This window comes from Polypterus senegalus, chromosome 13 (genome assembly GCF_016835505.1).
Source record: "Polypterus senegalus isolate Bchr_013 chromosome 13, ASM1683550v1, whole genome shotgun sequence".
Classification (NCBI taxonomy): Eukaryota; Metazoa; Chordata; class Cladistia; order Polypteriformes; family Polypteridae; genus Polypterus; species Polypterus senegalus.
In genome coordinates this window covers 160,707,814-160,721,989 of record NC_053166.1, presented here as the reverse complement: position 1 = coordinate 160,721,989, position 14,176 = coordinate 160,707,814, and the positions used below count along the sequence as shown (strand labels likewise).

At 48.2% G+C, this 14,176-nt stretch overlaps 1 protein-coding gene across 1 annotated transcript in view; it reads left to right on the top strand.

Annotated features, from left to right (window-relative positions):
- Nucleotides 1-14,176, top strand: part of xylt1 (xylosyltransferase I) — an 85,852-nt gene that overhangs the window by 41,887 nt on the left and 29,789 nt on the right. The window contains exons 3-6 of the mRNA XM_039775914.1: nt 4,228-4,400; nt 4,833-5,035; nt 5,744-5,824; nt 12,623-12,839. Of these exons, the coding sequence (XP_039631848.1) occupies nt 4,228-4,400; nt 4,833-5,035; nt 5,744-5,824; nt 12,623-12,839 (674 nt within the window). The remainder of the gene's footprint in view (nt 1-4,227; nt 4,401-4,832; nt 5,036-5,743; nt 5,825-12,622; nt 12,840-14,176) is intronic.

Below are 14,176 nucleotides of genomic sequence, written 5' to 3'. Positions count from 1 at the left end.
ACAGAACATAAGGACACAATGGCATTCAATGGTGAGACTGGGATGGTGGACCCCACAAGGGGGCACTGGTGTGGTGGCTGAAGGGAGACGAGGAGAGGGTACTGTGTACCCTCCAGTGAGGAAGGAGGTGGCTGGCACCACACTGGATGTCAGAGTCACTACTGCCAGACATGAGGAGGTGATGTGGCGCAGCAAATAAGCAACTGGCTTCACGGTGTGTGGCACTTGGGAGGAGGTAACATGAACAGCCGGCCCACCCGAGTCCCCCCAGTATGCACAACTGCCGTGTTTGATTGGCACAGACGGGCATTTAGCAGCTGAAATTCACACTCTCTCCCGAGCGTCTAATCTCACGCGCACCACAAGTAATCTTTACAAACCTGTCAGCGTCGGCGCTTTTAATTGCATTCTCTGGGACATATTTGCCATTGAAGATGTCACCTCGTAATTACAGGCAATTTCTCAGGGGCTGTCAAGCTGCGTCAGGAGGGCTTCTCTGCCAGCGCCTGTCGGTGCCTGAGGCGGGGAGCCTGCTGAGCCACTAGGGGGCGCCACAGTGGGCATCTTGCACCTTGATGAGCTTTGGTCTTTTGTGGACTGATGCTCTGTGATGGGTGGCAGTGGCTGGGGGTGGGACATGACATCGTCTTGCCCCGCCTTACAAATGCCCTAAAGGGGGCAAGGATAAAATGCCAGGCATTCCCATTTGTTGGTTTATTTGGATTGGCAGGTCAGCTGCCCAATGAGCTCATGTTGGCCCATCTCATTTAATCTCTGGTGCTTAACTAGGCACAGCTGAACTGGTGACAAGTGCCAACCAAAACCCAGGTGCATTCTGGGACATGTAGTCACATTGCCACCCCACTTGGGAGGAAGAAATCCTGATTATGTGATGAGCTCTCAGGGTTTCTCTCTCTCTCTCTCACACACACACTCGCCTGAGAATGCACACTTGGGGTCCAGTGTGCTAGTGGGGGTCTCACACCCTTCGTGAGGACCCCTTCCTCCAGGTGCACACTCTCAGCCAGTAGATCTCTCATGTGGTCTCAGAGTTCCACTGCCTGCAAGCACTTCACACACATTGAAGATTCTAGCTGGGGCCTCACTCTGATGCACTCTGAGCCAACACACACACACACACACACTCTCTCCATCCTGCATTGTCACTCCAGCTCTTGCCCAAATGTTTTTCTCTAGTTGTGCACTAAGGGTCTCGAGCTGTGTAATGGTGTAGGCCTGCTCAGTTTTGTAACTTCTCACTTCCTACTCAACTTTGCTGACATTCACTTGTAGGTCCTCACTACCTTGTGCACCCCTGCATCCTTGAATCATCTGCCCTGCTAGAGCCACACAGATCTGCCCTCCTTTACACACTCTGTACTGGATTTGCTTCTACATTAGAGCCGCACTGCCACCCTTGGGGTCTGGAGTTGTGACGTGGCCACCCACAATGTTGATTCTAGAGGCATGTGCTGATACAGGGGACTCTCCCGCACACATTGTCCATCCTACTTTCACTCAGGTTTTCACACACACACGAGTGTGCTCCTGTCTAGATGCACCCTTGGGTTCTCGAGTTGTGACAGGGTCTAGAGCCACACAGATTCTCATGTCCTCCTTTGTGGGACGTCTTCTTCACTTCACTAACATTATCTTGCAGAGCCACCCTGCCACTCTTGATTCTAGCCCCTCACTCCTACACGAGACCTCCATCCTGCCTTCACACTCCAGTTCATGGCGCTTACACCTGGACCTTCACACCCACACATGGGCTGTTTGCTGTCTAGATGAACCCTTGGCTTCTCGATCTGTGACAGGGTCTTGTGCCACACTGACCCTCTTGTCCTCTCGTCCTGACTTCACTGACATTTGCTCCTAGAGCCACACTGTCCCCATAGAGTCCTCAAGTTGTGTCCATGTTCACACACATTCTCTTAATTCTAGAGCCTCACTCGTGCACAAATTCTCCATCCAGCGCTGACACCTGGATGTTCACCGTCACACACAAACCCGCTCTTGTCTAGACCTGCACCCTTGTGTTTGTAGGATGGGATGTGGTCTGGAGCCACCCAGCAACATTCATTTCTAGATCCACGCTGCCTTATGGGTTCTTCATTTGGCAAACCCCCATTCGTCCATAGCTTCTCACCCAGAATGCCACAAGTCGCGTTTGGAAGCCCATGCAGGTTTTTTTGTGCAGTCACCCCTTCTGACACTCCTCTTTGTGTTCCTTAGGCCACCTAAATTCTCATCTCTCCAGTGTCACTCCTCGCTGTGCTTTACTGCACTTTCAGGTTTTCGCCTGCACGCACACACACACTGCACACGTTTTGGTTCCCAAGTAGGTTTCTCGCGGCCCCTCTACACCGCCATTCCTACCTTCATGTTCTCACAAGGTGGTCCCACAAGGCCTCTCCTAGCTGGATCGTCCCACTTTTGGCAGCCGCTTTGCCAGCATGGCTTAGCCCACGGACGGAGAACGGGCAGGCACTCACCGCACTGAAGCACACACGTGTCCCAGCACATGTCAGCCCTCTAATTTGACCCTTTGCATGGAAAAAGTGCCTCTGGCCGTGGTCAGCTCTCACCAGCCCACCTTCTAATAAAAGTAACAGGGGAGTCTAAAAATACCAAGGCTGCCGATTAGGGAGGAGAGGCCCAGTAATCGAGAGATAAAAACCCTGCGGCCAAAGGCACCGAAGGCGTGGGCTTCCTGTGGCTTCCAGATTTAGCCTTGGCGGTGAAGGGGTGCCGATTGCGCCCCACAAGAAAGGCTGCGTGTGATTATAGTAATTATCTGGGAGCGGGCATCTCCAGCTGCCGTCACGTCCGCCTACCCTGCTGTCCCCTTTAAGGAACGAGACCACTTGGAGTTTGTGGCTTTCCCATTTTTATCTTAATGCCACTTGTGGGAGATGGCAGGTGCCCTCATCTGAGAGTCTCCTCCTCCTCCTCATCTTTCTCGATTACAACTTGATGTCACCTGCTGCCATTTTTGTGTTGGTGGCCAACGCCTCAGATGACTGGCAGAAGAGTGCATATATCTGACTGGACCATCTCATCTAGTTGGCACAAATTCTTTTTTTTTGTTCTTGATTTTCTTGGGCTACAAAGAACTTCAGCTCCACAAAGTTCTTCTTTCGGCTACTAGGCTACTCGGGCCATCAGGACTTTTGAAAGTTCTCTTCAGCATCTTCTTTCGGCTAAACAATTCTGGAGCTCTCGAACCACCAGACACCTTCACCTCATGACCTCCTTGAGATACCAGAAACCTAAACTCCATGAGGTTCTTTTTCTGGTTCTAAGCTTTTTACACTGTTGGGAATGTTGAGTGGCCCATTGTACCTGCCCTCTCATTTCAACGGTTCTTGAACTCTCCATCCAAATGGACCATCGGCCATCTTGATCCTGATTTTCTTGAACTCTCAGGAACTCTGCCTCTACAGTGTTGTTTTATTCCAGCTCTGAGCTTTTTGGACCAACCAGAATGTTGAGTGTCCTCCTAAACTTATCTTTTTGGGGGTGATGGTTCTGAAGCTGCTGAGCCACAAGATTCATCCAACTGTTCCACCAAGCTGTCCTAATGTTTTTTTGTTCCTTGGACCATCAGGGACTTCAGATCTACAAAGTTTTTCCTGGTTCTGAGCTTCTTGTTCTACTAAATGTGTCACTTCAGCCCAACAGTCCTGAAGCTCCCAGGCCACCAGACACCATCACCTGGACCGTCTAGTTGTCCTCAAGTTTCTTTGTGCCTGATTTTCTTGAGCCACCACAAGGTGGTTCTTTCAGTTCTGGGACCATCCTGATCGCTGAGGTCCCACCTACACCTTCTCCTCTTCGCTCAACAGTTCTGAAGCTCTCAGGCCACCAGGTACCTCCAAATGGACCATGAAATTGTCCCGACAAGTTTTCTTGGCCTCTCAGAAATGGCAGCTGTGCAAAGTTCTTCTTATGGTCCCAAGTGGCTTGGATCACCAGGACCACCTCACACTTTCATTGCTCCTCCATCAGTTCTGATCTTTTGAATCCACGTCGATGTGTATACCGGGTAATCTTCTCCAAATGCTACTCTGGACCTTAACATATTCGGGATTCTGAGATTCCCAACCATGAGGAGCCCCGCCAGACAGGTCTATAAGACCCAACTTCTTCATCCCCTGTACAATTTTCTCCTCTTAATCACCAACCCGACTGACACGTGTGTCTACTTTTGTTTCTTCTTCACAGGTAAAGCCAACATCAACATCCAGTGGGACGAGGACTCGGTGGAGGCTCCTGTGCAAAACCCTGTGCGGATTGCGTTTGTATTGGTGGTCCATGGACGGGCATCCAGGCAGCTGGCACGGATGTTCAAAGCCATATATCATGTGGATCACTACTACTACATCCATGTGGATCAGGTGAGGGCAGGAGCGACGAGGACCGCGGTATATCTCTCACCAGTGAGGGTGGTGTAAGTGAAAGCTTTGACTTTCCTTTAGGAAACCATAGGTGGTTTTCATCTTTTACCCACAAGCCAATGCTATACTCTTCTGATGCCAGCCCTGCATTGATATCTAGGGAAAGGTAGGTGGGCCAGTTTAGGGGCAACAGTTCTGCTAATGTTGCCAACTTTGGGGATGTGGGAGAAAAAAAAAAAACCTACACAGACACAGACGGGAGATGCAGACTAAATGCAGACCATAACAGGGCTAGTAGCTGTGCCACCGTTGCCTCCCTTATCTCAATCCTCTTTTTTTATTCTCCATCACTTGCAACTCCTTGACAAGCTGAACCTTCTTCTAATGTATGTTCAACTGCACTGACCCTTGACCTCCCCTCTCTGTGTGCAGCGCTCCAATTACCTGCACCGACAAGTGGTGGCGATCGCCGCCCAGTACCAAAACGTGAGAATCACACCCTGGCGCATGTCCACCATCTGGGGAGGAGCCAGCCTGCTGACCATGTACCTGCAGAGCATGAAGGACCTGCTGAACATGGCAGACTGGAAGTGGGACTTCTTCATCAACCTGAGTGCGGCGGACTATCCCATAAGGTGGGTACCACGCTCTGTGTATCTGTGGGGAGGGGGAAGATCTGAAATGGACCGGGCGTTATGAGAAGATTGGTGAGGTCCATCCCTGCCATGGGATGTTCTGCTCTGGTGGTGTCACATGGATGTGGACAAGAGGTGACTTCTTTCGATGCCAATTGCGCATCCAGTGCTCTCAGCAGTAGCACTTGTGGCTCTGTCTCCTTCCTGGTGGTCGGGATGACCCAGAGTCATTCCTGCGGTGCATGTGAGTGTCACAGAACGCCTTTGGGGCTCAAGTGTGTCAGCTGGAGTTACTTCCTGGTATATACTGTCACCAACGCCCAAGTGTAGAAATAATAACTTGTAATGCAAGTAGGTGCCAGGAGTCAAGGCAGAAAGGGTAAGACCTGAAAAATGTCTGATCTTATTCTAAAGAACGGCAATCTGCTCCTCCCCGGCATGTCAGCCATTCCACCATCAGGGATGACTTTGCTTCTTGTGTGGGTGAAACATTCTGTCAGAGCAAACCTGTGACACTTTCACCTCTCGGTGAAGCTAGCGGAGTGTAAAAAGCGATTTCTTGATGCTCACATTGGCACAGCGGGTGCCAGTGGGCGTATCTGGAGCATAAGAATGGCCAACCCTTTCAAGTGAGTGCTGAGGAAATTGTCCTTTATTAAATCGCCACTTTCATCGCAGAACTCTGAATTGTTGTTTTTCTTTCTGCAGGACAAATGACCAGCTGGTGGCCTTCCTGTCCAAATACAGAGACATGAACTTTCTGAAGTCACATGGCAGAGACAATGCCAGGTACATCAGCCGGCCCCTGGGGCCCATCTTGTCTCTCTCTTCTCCTCCTCCTACTTTCTTGTTTCTTGTTCATTGCCTCCGAATTCTCCTCTTCTATGCTGAAAATTCTCCTCCTTACAATCCTCTTTTTATTCATTTTATGGATATTTCCAACTTTCTACTTCTGCATTCCCTCAATCGCTCCACCTATCAGTCCTCCTATTGTTTTTTTTTACTACCCTACCTCTCAGTCCTCTTTTTTTATCATCCACTTACAATTCCTTCACACCGATTTCCTCCACTTGTTTTTTTTGATCACCCACTCTTCTTCAGTGGTCTATCCCTCCACTCACTCCTTCTCTATATTCTTCTAATCGTCTCAGCTCCTTGTTATACTTTTTCAGGGTCTTGTTTGCCACCCAGTTCTTGTTCTTCTTATAGATCCCCTACTGTTTCTTTTGAACACCCCACTTCTCAGTCCTCTTCATTCCTCAGAAACACTTCCATTTTCTGAGGATCCCACCTCTCAGCCGTGCTTTTCTTTAGATCACACAATCTTTAGACCGCCTGTTGTTTCTTTTTGTCAGTTCACCTCTCATTCCTCTTCTTTTGGCCACTCCACCTACCACTCAATCCTCTTGCCCTTCCTCACTATCACTCCACCTCCCATTCCACTGCTTATTTCTTTTGACCATCTCAACTATTGACCATTGGCTTCTGTTTTCCTTTGGCCGTCTTGCAAGAAATTTGCTCAGGCGACGTCCCTCTCAGTTAGTTACACGTCCTCATTCAGTGCTGCAGGATGTTGAGCTTAGGCCAGGAATTTCAGAGTGAATGCTACAGCTGTCTCCACCAATTGAAGCTAAAGGAGAACTACCAATCCCATTGTGACCAGTTAGGCATCTGACTACAAGTCTTCTTTTCATGGTGGGCTGGCACCATTTTAACCCTCACTATACCCACCTCATCTACCAGTCATGCTTCTTCAGGGTAAAACTGCCTCCCAGTTTTTCATTCTTTTCCTCCCTCTGACCCTCTTTTGACCACCCCTGTTCTCGGTCCTCTTCTTTCCTCTGGAACATTCAATTTTCAGAGTACCCATTTCCCAGTCATTGTTCAGCACCAAACTAACTTCCAGTGTTTACCTCCTTACTCCATTTCATCTCCCAGACCTCCTATTGTTTCTTTCCCTCACCCCCTCCCCAAAATCCTCTTCTTTTGACCATCTCCGACCTCATCCTACCTCAGGATCACAAAGTTTGCTAAACATGCTATCTTGCAGTCATGTTTCTTCAGGACTTCCAAAACTTAAAAAAAAATTCTTTTGACCACCCCATTTCTCAGTCCTCCTGTTTTGCGAGGATGCACTCTGTTTTTTGAACATTCCCTGCCCCAGCCATGCTTCTTCATGACCATTTTGCAGCTTCCTAGGAGGTCTTTTTCCTTTACCCACCTCCATCTCTGTTCTTTTTTTTTTTTTGCCCCCTCCTAACCCACCACTACCAGCTCTCTGTCCTCTTCTTTCCTGGCTCAGCACCAAGCTGTCTTCCCCCAATCATTGTCTGCTTCCCTTAGAACCACTCTTTCTCTCAATCCTCTTATTGTTTCCTTTGAGTATTACACCTCTCAGGGTTCACCCTATCCCGTCCCCTGCTTGTTCTTACTAAACATTCTGTCTCTTCGTCTTCAATTCCTTACTTCTTTTTCCGTTACTTTTGCTACTTCCCTGTCATCTCTTGTCCCCTGCATCTTTTGCCCCCCGACCCCATGGGGCTGTTCAGGTACAGTGGGGGTCTGCCTGTGATTTTTCTCCCAGCCCCTGTAACCTTTGTGTCGCTCCGCTGCGCCCTGATAATCACAGCGCGCCTGACTGAAGTGTAAGGCTGTAATTAACACATAATGTGCTCTTTGTTTCTGAGTTTATGTGCGGCTCCTTGTCGCGCAATCAGGGAGAGAGGCGTTGATTTTATTTGGTGTTTGCTTTGCCAAAGCTCCATCTGGGTGACTCCGAACGTATCTCGTATGCCTGAAATTCCAAAAAAGTGGACGCAATGGCTGGGCGCAATGCAGTGAGCTTCAGGCTTATGATATCAAGTTCAAGTTCAGCTTTACTGTCATTTATACAAAGACAATGAAATGCTAACTTGTACGTCTTACGATGCCACCAAAAGATACACAAAAAGCATGCACAGAATGCAATAAAGCCTGTATGTATAGAAATACATATATATTATATATATGAGCTGTACGAACTGTAGACGATGACTTGAAATCTAAATAATCAATGAAGACCTCCATGTTAAGGCGCATCACAAAACATTTCTAGTTACGAAATGCATCACTGCAAATGTTTTTGAAGTGCCATCTGTAGGAATGACACATACAATGCATATGTCTCTGTTATATGACATCTGGTGTTGGATCTGTAAAAGAAGTGTTAATGCTTGTGATGCACCATCTGTTGGAATGGAAAATTCTGTGCATTTTATTGCTACAAATATTTGTGATGCACCATCTGTTGCAATAGGCAGCACAGTGGCGCGGTGGTAGTGCTGCTGCCTGGCAGTAATTAGACCAGGGTTCACATTATATGTCATCCCTGAATGCAGTGTGCATGTTCTCCCCATGTCTGTGTGGGTTTTCTCCGGGTGCTCTGATTTCCTCCCACAGTCCAAACACATATAGGTTAGGTGAATTGGCTGCACTAAATTGGCCCTAGTGTGTGTTTAATGGGTGTGTGTGTCTTTGCCCTGTGATGAACTGTTGCCCTGGGCAGGTTTGTCCAGCTACCCTGAGCCTGGATTAAGTGGACTACAAAATGACGTGACATCTGTTGCAATGCGTATGTCTGTGTTATATGCCATTTGGTATAGGATTTGTAAAATCAACATTAACATTTTTAATGCACCATCTGTTGGAATGGAACATGCAAAGCATTTTATTGCTACAAATGGTTGTGATACATCGTCTGTTGGAATGGGCAGCATGGTGGTGCAGTGGTAGCACGGCGGTCAAGCAGTAAAGAGACTGGGGTTCACATCACGCGTCCTCCATGAATGGAGCTTGCATGTTCTCTCTGTGTCTGTGTGGGTTTCTGCCAGGTGCTCCACTTTCCTCCCGCAGTCCAAAGACATGCAGTTCAAGTGAATTGTCTAAGCTAAACTGGCCCTAGTGTGTGCTTAATGGGTGTGTGTGTATGTGTTTGCCCTGTGATGGACTGTCACCCTGGCCTGGATTAAGGTAGATTGGAAAATGACATGACATCTGTTAGGATAACAAATGGCAATACATTTCATTAATCCGTATGTTTGTAATGTGCCATCTGTTGGAATATCAAATATAATGCATATGTCTCTGTTATATGACATTTGGTATAGGAGTTGTAAGAACGGTGTTAATGCTGGTCATGCACCATCTGTTAGAATGACAAATTCAATGTATTTCATCACTACAAACGTTTTTGATGCACCATCAGTTGGAATGACAGGGACATAGCAACCGGGTGGACACACTGTACACAGACACACATACATGTATCATTTTATTAAGGCACATATATCATCAAACAAAAGAAAACTAAATAGTAAAAGGCTTGTTTAATGTCCTGGTGGGTTTTATGTAAAGCAACTGCAAAATCCTGAAACTACATCAATGTAGGTGACAAGATGGCTCCTTGAAGCCTGAAGGTGACTTGAGCGAGATCTGCTCTGGTCAGATGTCAGGTCCTGAGTGACAAACGACTTCCTGTGGTGACGGGTTTATGAAGGGGTGGAGCTGGTGGTATTCCGGGAGGAGGGATGTCCGTTGTGTTCCCGTGGGCGCTCCTCCATTCTAAAGTAAATGGAGATTACGTTAGTTGCAGTGTTATGTCCCGCCCAACACCTTCTCCGGAATTTTAGTTTTACTCAGACCCACAAGACGCACCTAATTCTCATGTGTGCGACTATATACAGTATATGTATATATAAAATATAGTAATATGCAATAAGTATAAGGAATATACAGTATGTATGTATATATATATATATATATATATATATATATATATATATATATATATATATATACAGTATGTATATTGTGAGATTGGCACTTGGTTGGTGCCGACCAGACACAGACTGACACCAGAGGCACGGGAAAAATAAACAAACAGATTTACTTTTCTTCTTCTTCACCTGTGGGGCACGTCTTCACCGTGAACCCCACAGGCACAACACAGTCCCAAAATACAAAGAAATCTCACCCCAATTCACACTCTTCTTCTTTCCACCTCCTCCTGACTATGGCGCCCTGAGTAGTGCCTGCAGGCTCCTCTTATAGCCCACCCAGAAGTGCTGCAGGTGCTCGTTGACCTGCACTTGTGGCTGCGCTCCCACCCAGACGAGCTCATTAAGCCGTGCAGGGGCCACGGAGCCAAACCAAGATGAGCTCCGGTGTTCCACGAAAGTGTCCCCAATGCAACCCAGGGGGGCTGCCAACAAAGGTTCAGAGGGACGTAAAGTGACTCCCATGGCTGCTCCCCCAGATCTAGTGACAAAGGGGTGCCCCGGCCAGCCGCCACTATATATATATATATATATATATATAAGTGTCAAGTCAAGTTGGGGAGCATGCGCTGGTACAGAGTGTCGCCACATCCATCACACGACAAAACAACTCAGGATCCTAGTTAGCAACCCCCCTGGTCGACACGCGGTCCTGTCCCACCCTCCGGAAATGACCCTCTATCTGCCGCAGCCAGGTGTTAAATGGCCTGGTCTAGCCACTCGGGTCCCCAGCAATGAGGATCTTACAAGCTGGATCATCCTCTGGGAAATGCGCCACATGGCCGTAGTGCCATAACTGACGCGCCCTCACACTGCAGGTCATGTGCCTCATTCAGGACTCCATGAGCAACACAAAGTCAAACCAGCAGGACCCAAGGATTTTCCGGAGAGACACACATGAAGGAGTCCAGTCTTCGTCTCAGGTCGCTGGATAGCGTCCATGTCTTGCAACCATATAGCAAGACAGGAAACACCAGTACTCTGAAGACTTGGACCTTCGTCCTTTTGCTGAGATATCGGGGGCACCACACACCCCTTTCCAGCGACCTCATGACCCCCCATGCTCTCCCAATCTGTCTACTGACTTCACAGAAAGAGTCACTAGAGACATAAGTGTCACTGCAGAGGTCAGTAAACCTCTCGTTGAGGTGGACACTCTCTCCACAGACAGACCCCCTGCTGATGGCCGTGCCCAAAAGGTCATTAAAGGCCTGGCACTTTGATTTTTATCAGGACACTCACAAGCCCAGACACTCGGACCCCTCACTCAGTCTCTCGAGAGCCCCCATCAGAGCCTCCATTGACTCCGCGAAGATCACAGCATCGTCAGCAAAGTCAAAACCCGTGAATCTTTCTTCACCAACAGATGCCCCACAGCCACTGGACCCCACGACTCTGCCCAACACCCAGTCTGTAAAGCATTGAACAGAGTAGGAGCAGAACACACCTTTGACAAACCCCAGAATCAACTGGGAAAAATACAGAGCACTCCCAGTACCAGTGTATAGGCCAGCCATGATATCCTGCAAACCCTCAGGATGCCCCACAGGGCAGCTCGATTAACTGAGTCGAACGCTTTGCGAAAATCAACAAAGGCTACAAAGAAACTCGGCCGATATTCGCATCTGCGCTCCATGAGAAGCCTCAGTGCCAGGATACAGTCGATGGTAGACTTCTTAGGCGTAAAACCAGACTGTTCCAGTCACTGGTAGGTGAGCAAGTGATCGCGGATCCTGTAGAGGACGACCCTAGCAAGGACCTTACCTGCCACCGAGACCCGTGTTATCCCCCTGTAGTTTGTGTAATCCAGGCGATCACCCTTCCCTTCCCAGATAGGGATGACAAGTCCCGTTTTCCAGTCAGTTGGGATGATGCCAGTCTCCCAAATGGAAGGAAAGACTGCTTGCAATGCCAGGAGGACAGCCTTACCACCTTCCTGGAGAAGTTCACCCCGGATACCACAGATCCCTGCAGCCTTTCCCCCACTCAGCTGGTTCACCACCTGTGCCATCTTAGTGAGACTGGGGGGTTCACAGCTAATTGGAGGATCAGCCACAAGAACCCGTGGACCAGAGATATCCAACGTGTGTGTGTGTGTGTGTGTGTGTGTGTGTGTGTACAGTATGTGTGTGTGTGTGTGTGTATGTGTGTGTGTGTCTGTGTGTGTACAGAATGTGTGTGTGTGTGTGTGTGTGTGTGTGTGTGTGTGTGTGTGTGTACAGAATGTGTGTGTGTGTGTGTGTGTGTGTGTGTGTGTGTATGTGTATGTGTGTGTGTGTACAGTATGTGTGTGTCTGTGTGTATGTATGTATTACAGTATATAAAGCTGAAGTACCCCACATTGCCTTGGAAGATATAAACAGCAAAAAACTGTCCTTTGGAAATTCAGACACAGCCCACAATGTGACAAAAAGATGTCATCTTAGACAAAAGCCACAGTCCAGCAAGACAATGAAACTTTTATCCAAATTTGTTGGGAATGAAACGCCGTACCTGTGGCCTTAGATGAGATCTCACTTTGGCTATTAATACCTGTGTGTATGCAGACGACAATGTCCTCCCATCAGCCCCAGCACACTCCTGCTGCCTGATGTAAGTTGTAGTACCTGCGTCCACACTATCTAAGTAGAAGGCGGCCAGTGGTGTCTTGGTTTATATCCCATTAATCCGGAGCTCATCATCTGCCTCTCATTTCTATAGCCAGTGGGTGACTTGTGTTGGCCCAGCTCTCCCAGTCATCCCCCAAAGCACTCACTCTTACTTGTCTTTGCAGGTTTATCCGGAAACAGGGACTGGACCGGCTCTTTTTCGAGTGTGACACCCACATGTGGCGCCTTGGGGACCGCAAAATTCCAGAGGGCATTTCCGTGGATGGCGGCTCCGACTGGTTCTTGCTTAACAGGAAGTTTGTGGATTACGTCATCAACTCGCAGGATGCCCTGGTGACCAGCATGAAGCGTTTCTATGCGTTCACCTTGCTCCCGGCAGAGGTAAGGAGGCAGCTGCACTTTGGGTCTGATGAGCTCCGATGAGGCAGCAACCAACACATAACTGGCTTTTCCATCCTGGGGTCCTTCCTATGGTTTTCATTTAACGTATCATTTGGTGGGCCACTTCCATCATGTGAACATCTGACTGGGATGAGATCAACCCAGCAAAAACCATCAGTCCCACTCACCTAATTTCTCCAAAGTAATAAGCTTTGAAAAAGTCCCCAAAGTCCCACTGTCCACCACACTAAATGGTCACTTATTCCAGCAAAGAAAAACTTTCTAACATCTGTGTGAAATTTAGCAAGTTTCTGTCTGTGTTCTGGTTGAACTCATTTCAAAGTCGCAGCAGGGGTCTGCTGTCATCATTCCCTTCATAGTTTTAAACATCTCGGCCCAGTCAGACCCTCCTGTCTGTTTGCTTGGACAGATGGGCTTCTGTTGCTGCTCCTCAGTTGCTCTCCATGGTCCTGAATCAGCCTGGCAGCTTCTCTCTCTCTCTGGACTCCCTCAGGTGCTGCTTTGTCTTTTTTGAAATCTGGAGACCAACACTCAACACAACACGGCAGACGAGCTAAAGTATCAGTAACGGAATGCATGTCCACCTCTGACGTACACTTTGTGGCTGCTAGTTTGTGACTGATGTGTTCACTCACTCAAAATGTCGCTGGAGAGGGGAAGAGTGTGGCAAGTTGATTAGCACATGCTTGTCAGAATTTCACTGGAGTCTGTACATGTGACCAGCTTGACCCTGTAAAGCACAAGGCTGCACCCTAATGGCAATGTGCCCCCTGGTGGCCAAGGATATCAGCTGTAATTACAGCACAAACCTTTACCCTTATGGCAGTGTGCCCCCTAGTGACCATTGGTTTCAGTTACCACACAAAACTTTACTATGTTGGCAGTGTGCCCCCTAGTGACCTTTGGCTACAGTTGCCACACAAAACTTTACTACGTTGGTAGTGTGCCCCCTAGTGACCTTTGGCTACAGTTACCACACAAAACATTACCATGTTGGCAGTGTGCCCCCTAGTGGCTGTGACTATGACCTGTAAAGCTCAACACTTTATTCTGATGGCAGTGTGCCCTCTAGTGAGCAACTCTCTCAAAATAATCCCCCTTTCGACGTGCACATTGTGGCTGCTACTTTATGACTGATTTGTTCTGAGATTTTTCAGGTTAGAAAGTCAGAAGCTTCGGGGTCAGTTAGTTCTACTCATTCAAGATGTTGCTGGAGATTGGAAACGTGTGGCATGTTGGTTAGCACATCTAAGTCATATGTGACAATAAGGACCCTATAAAAAGGCAAGGCTGCCCCTTAATAACATTGTGCCCCC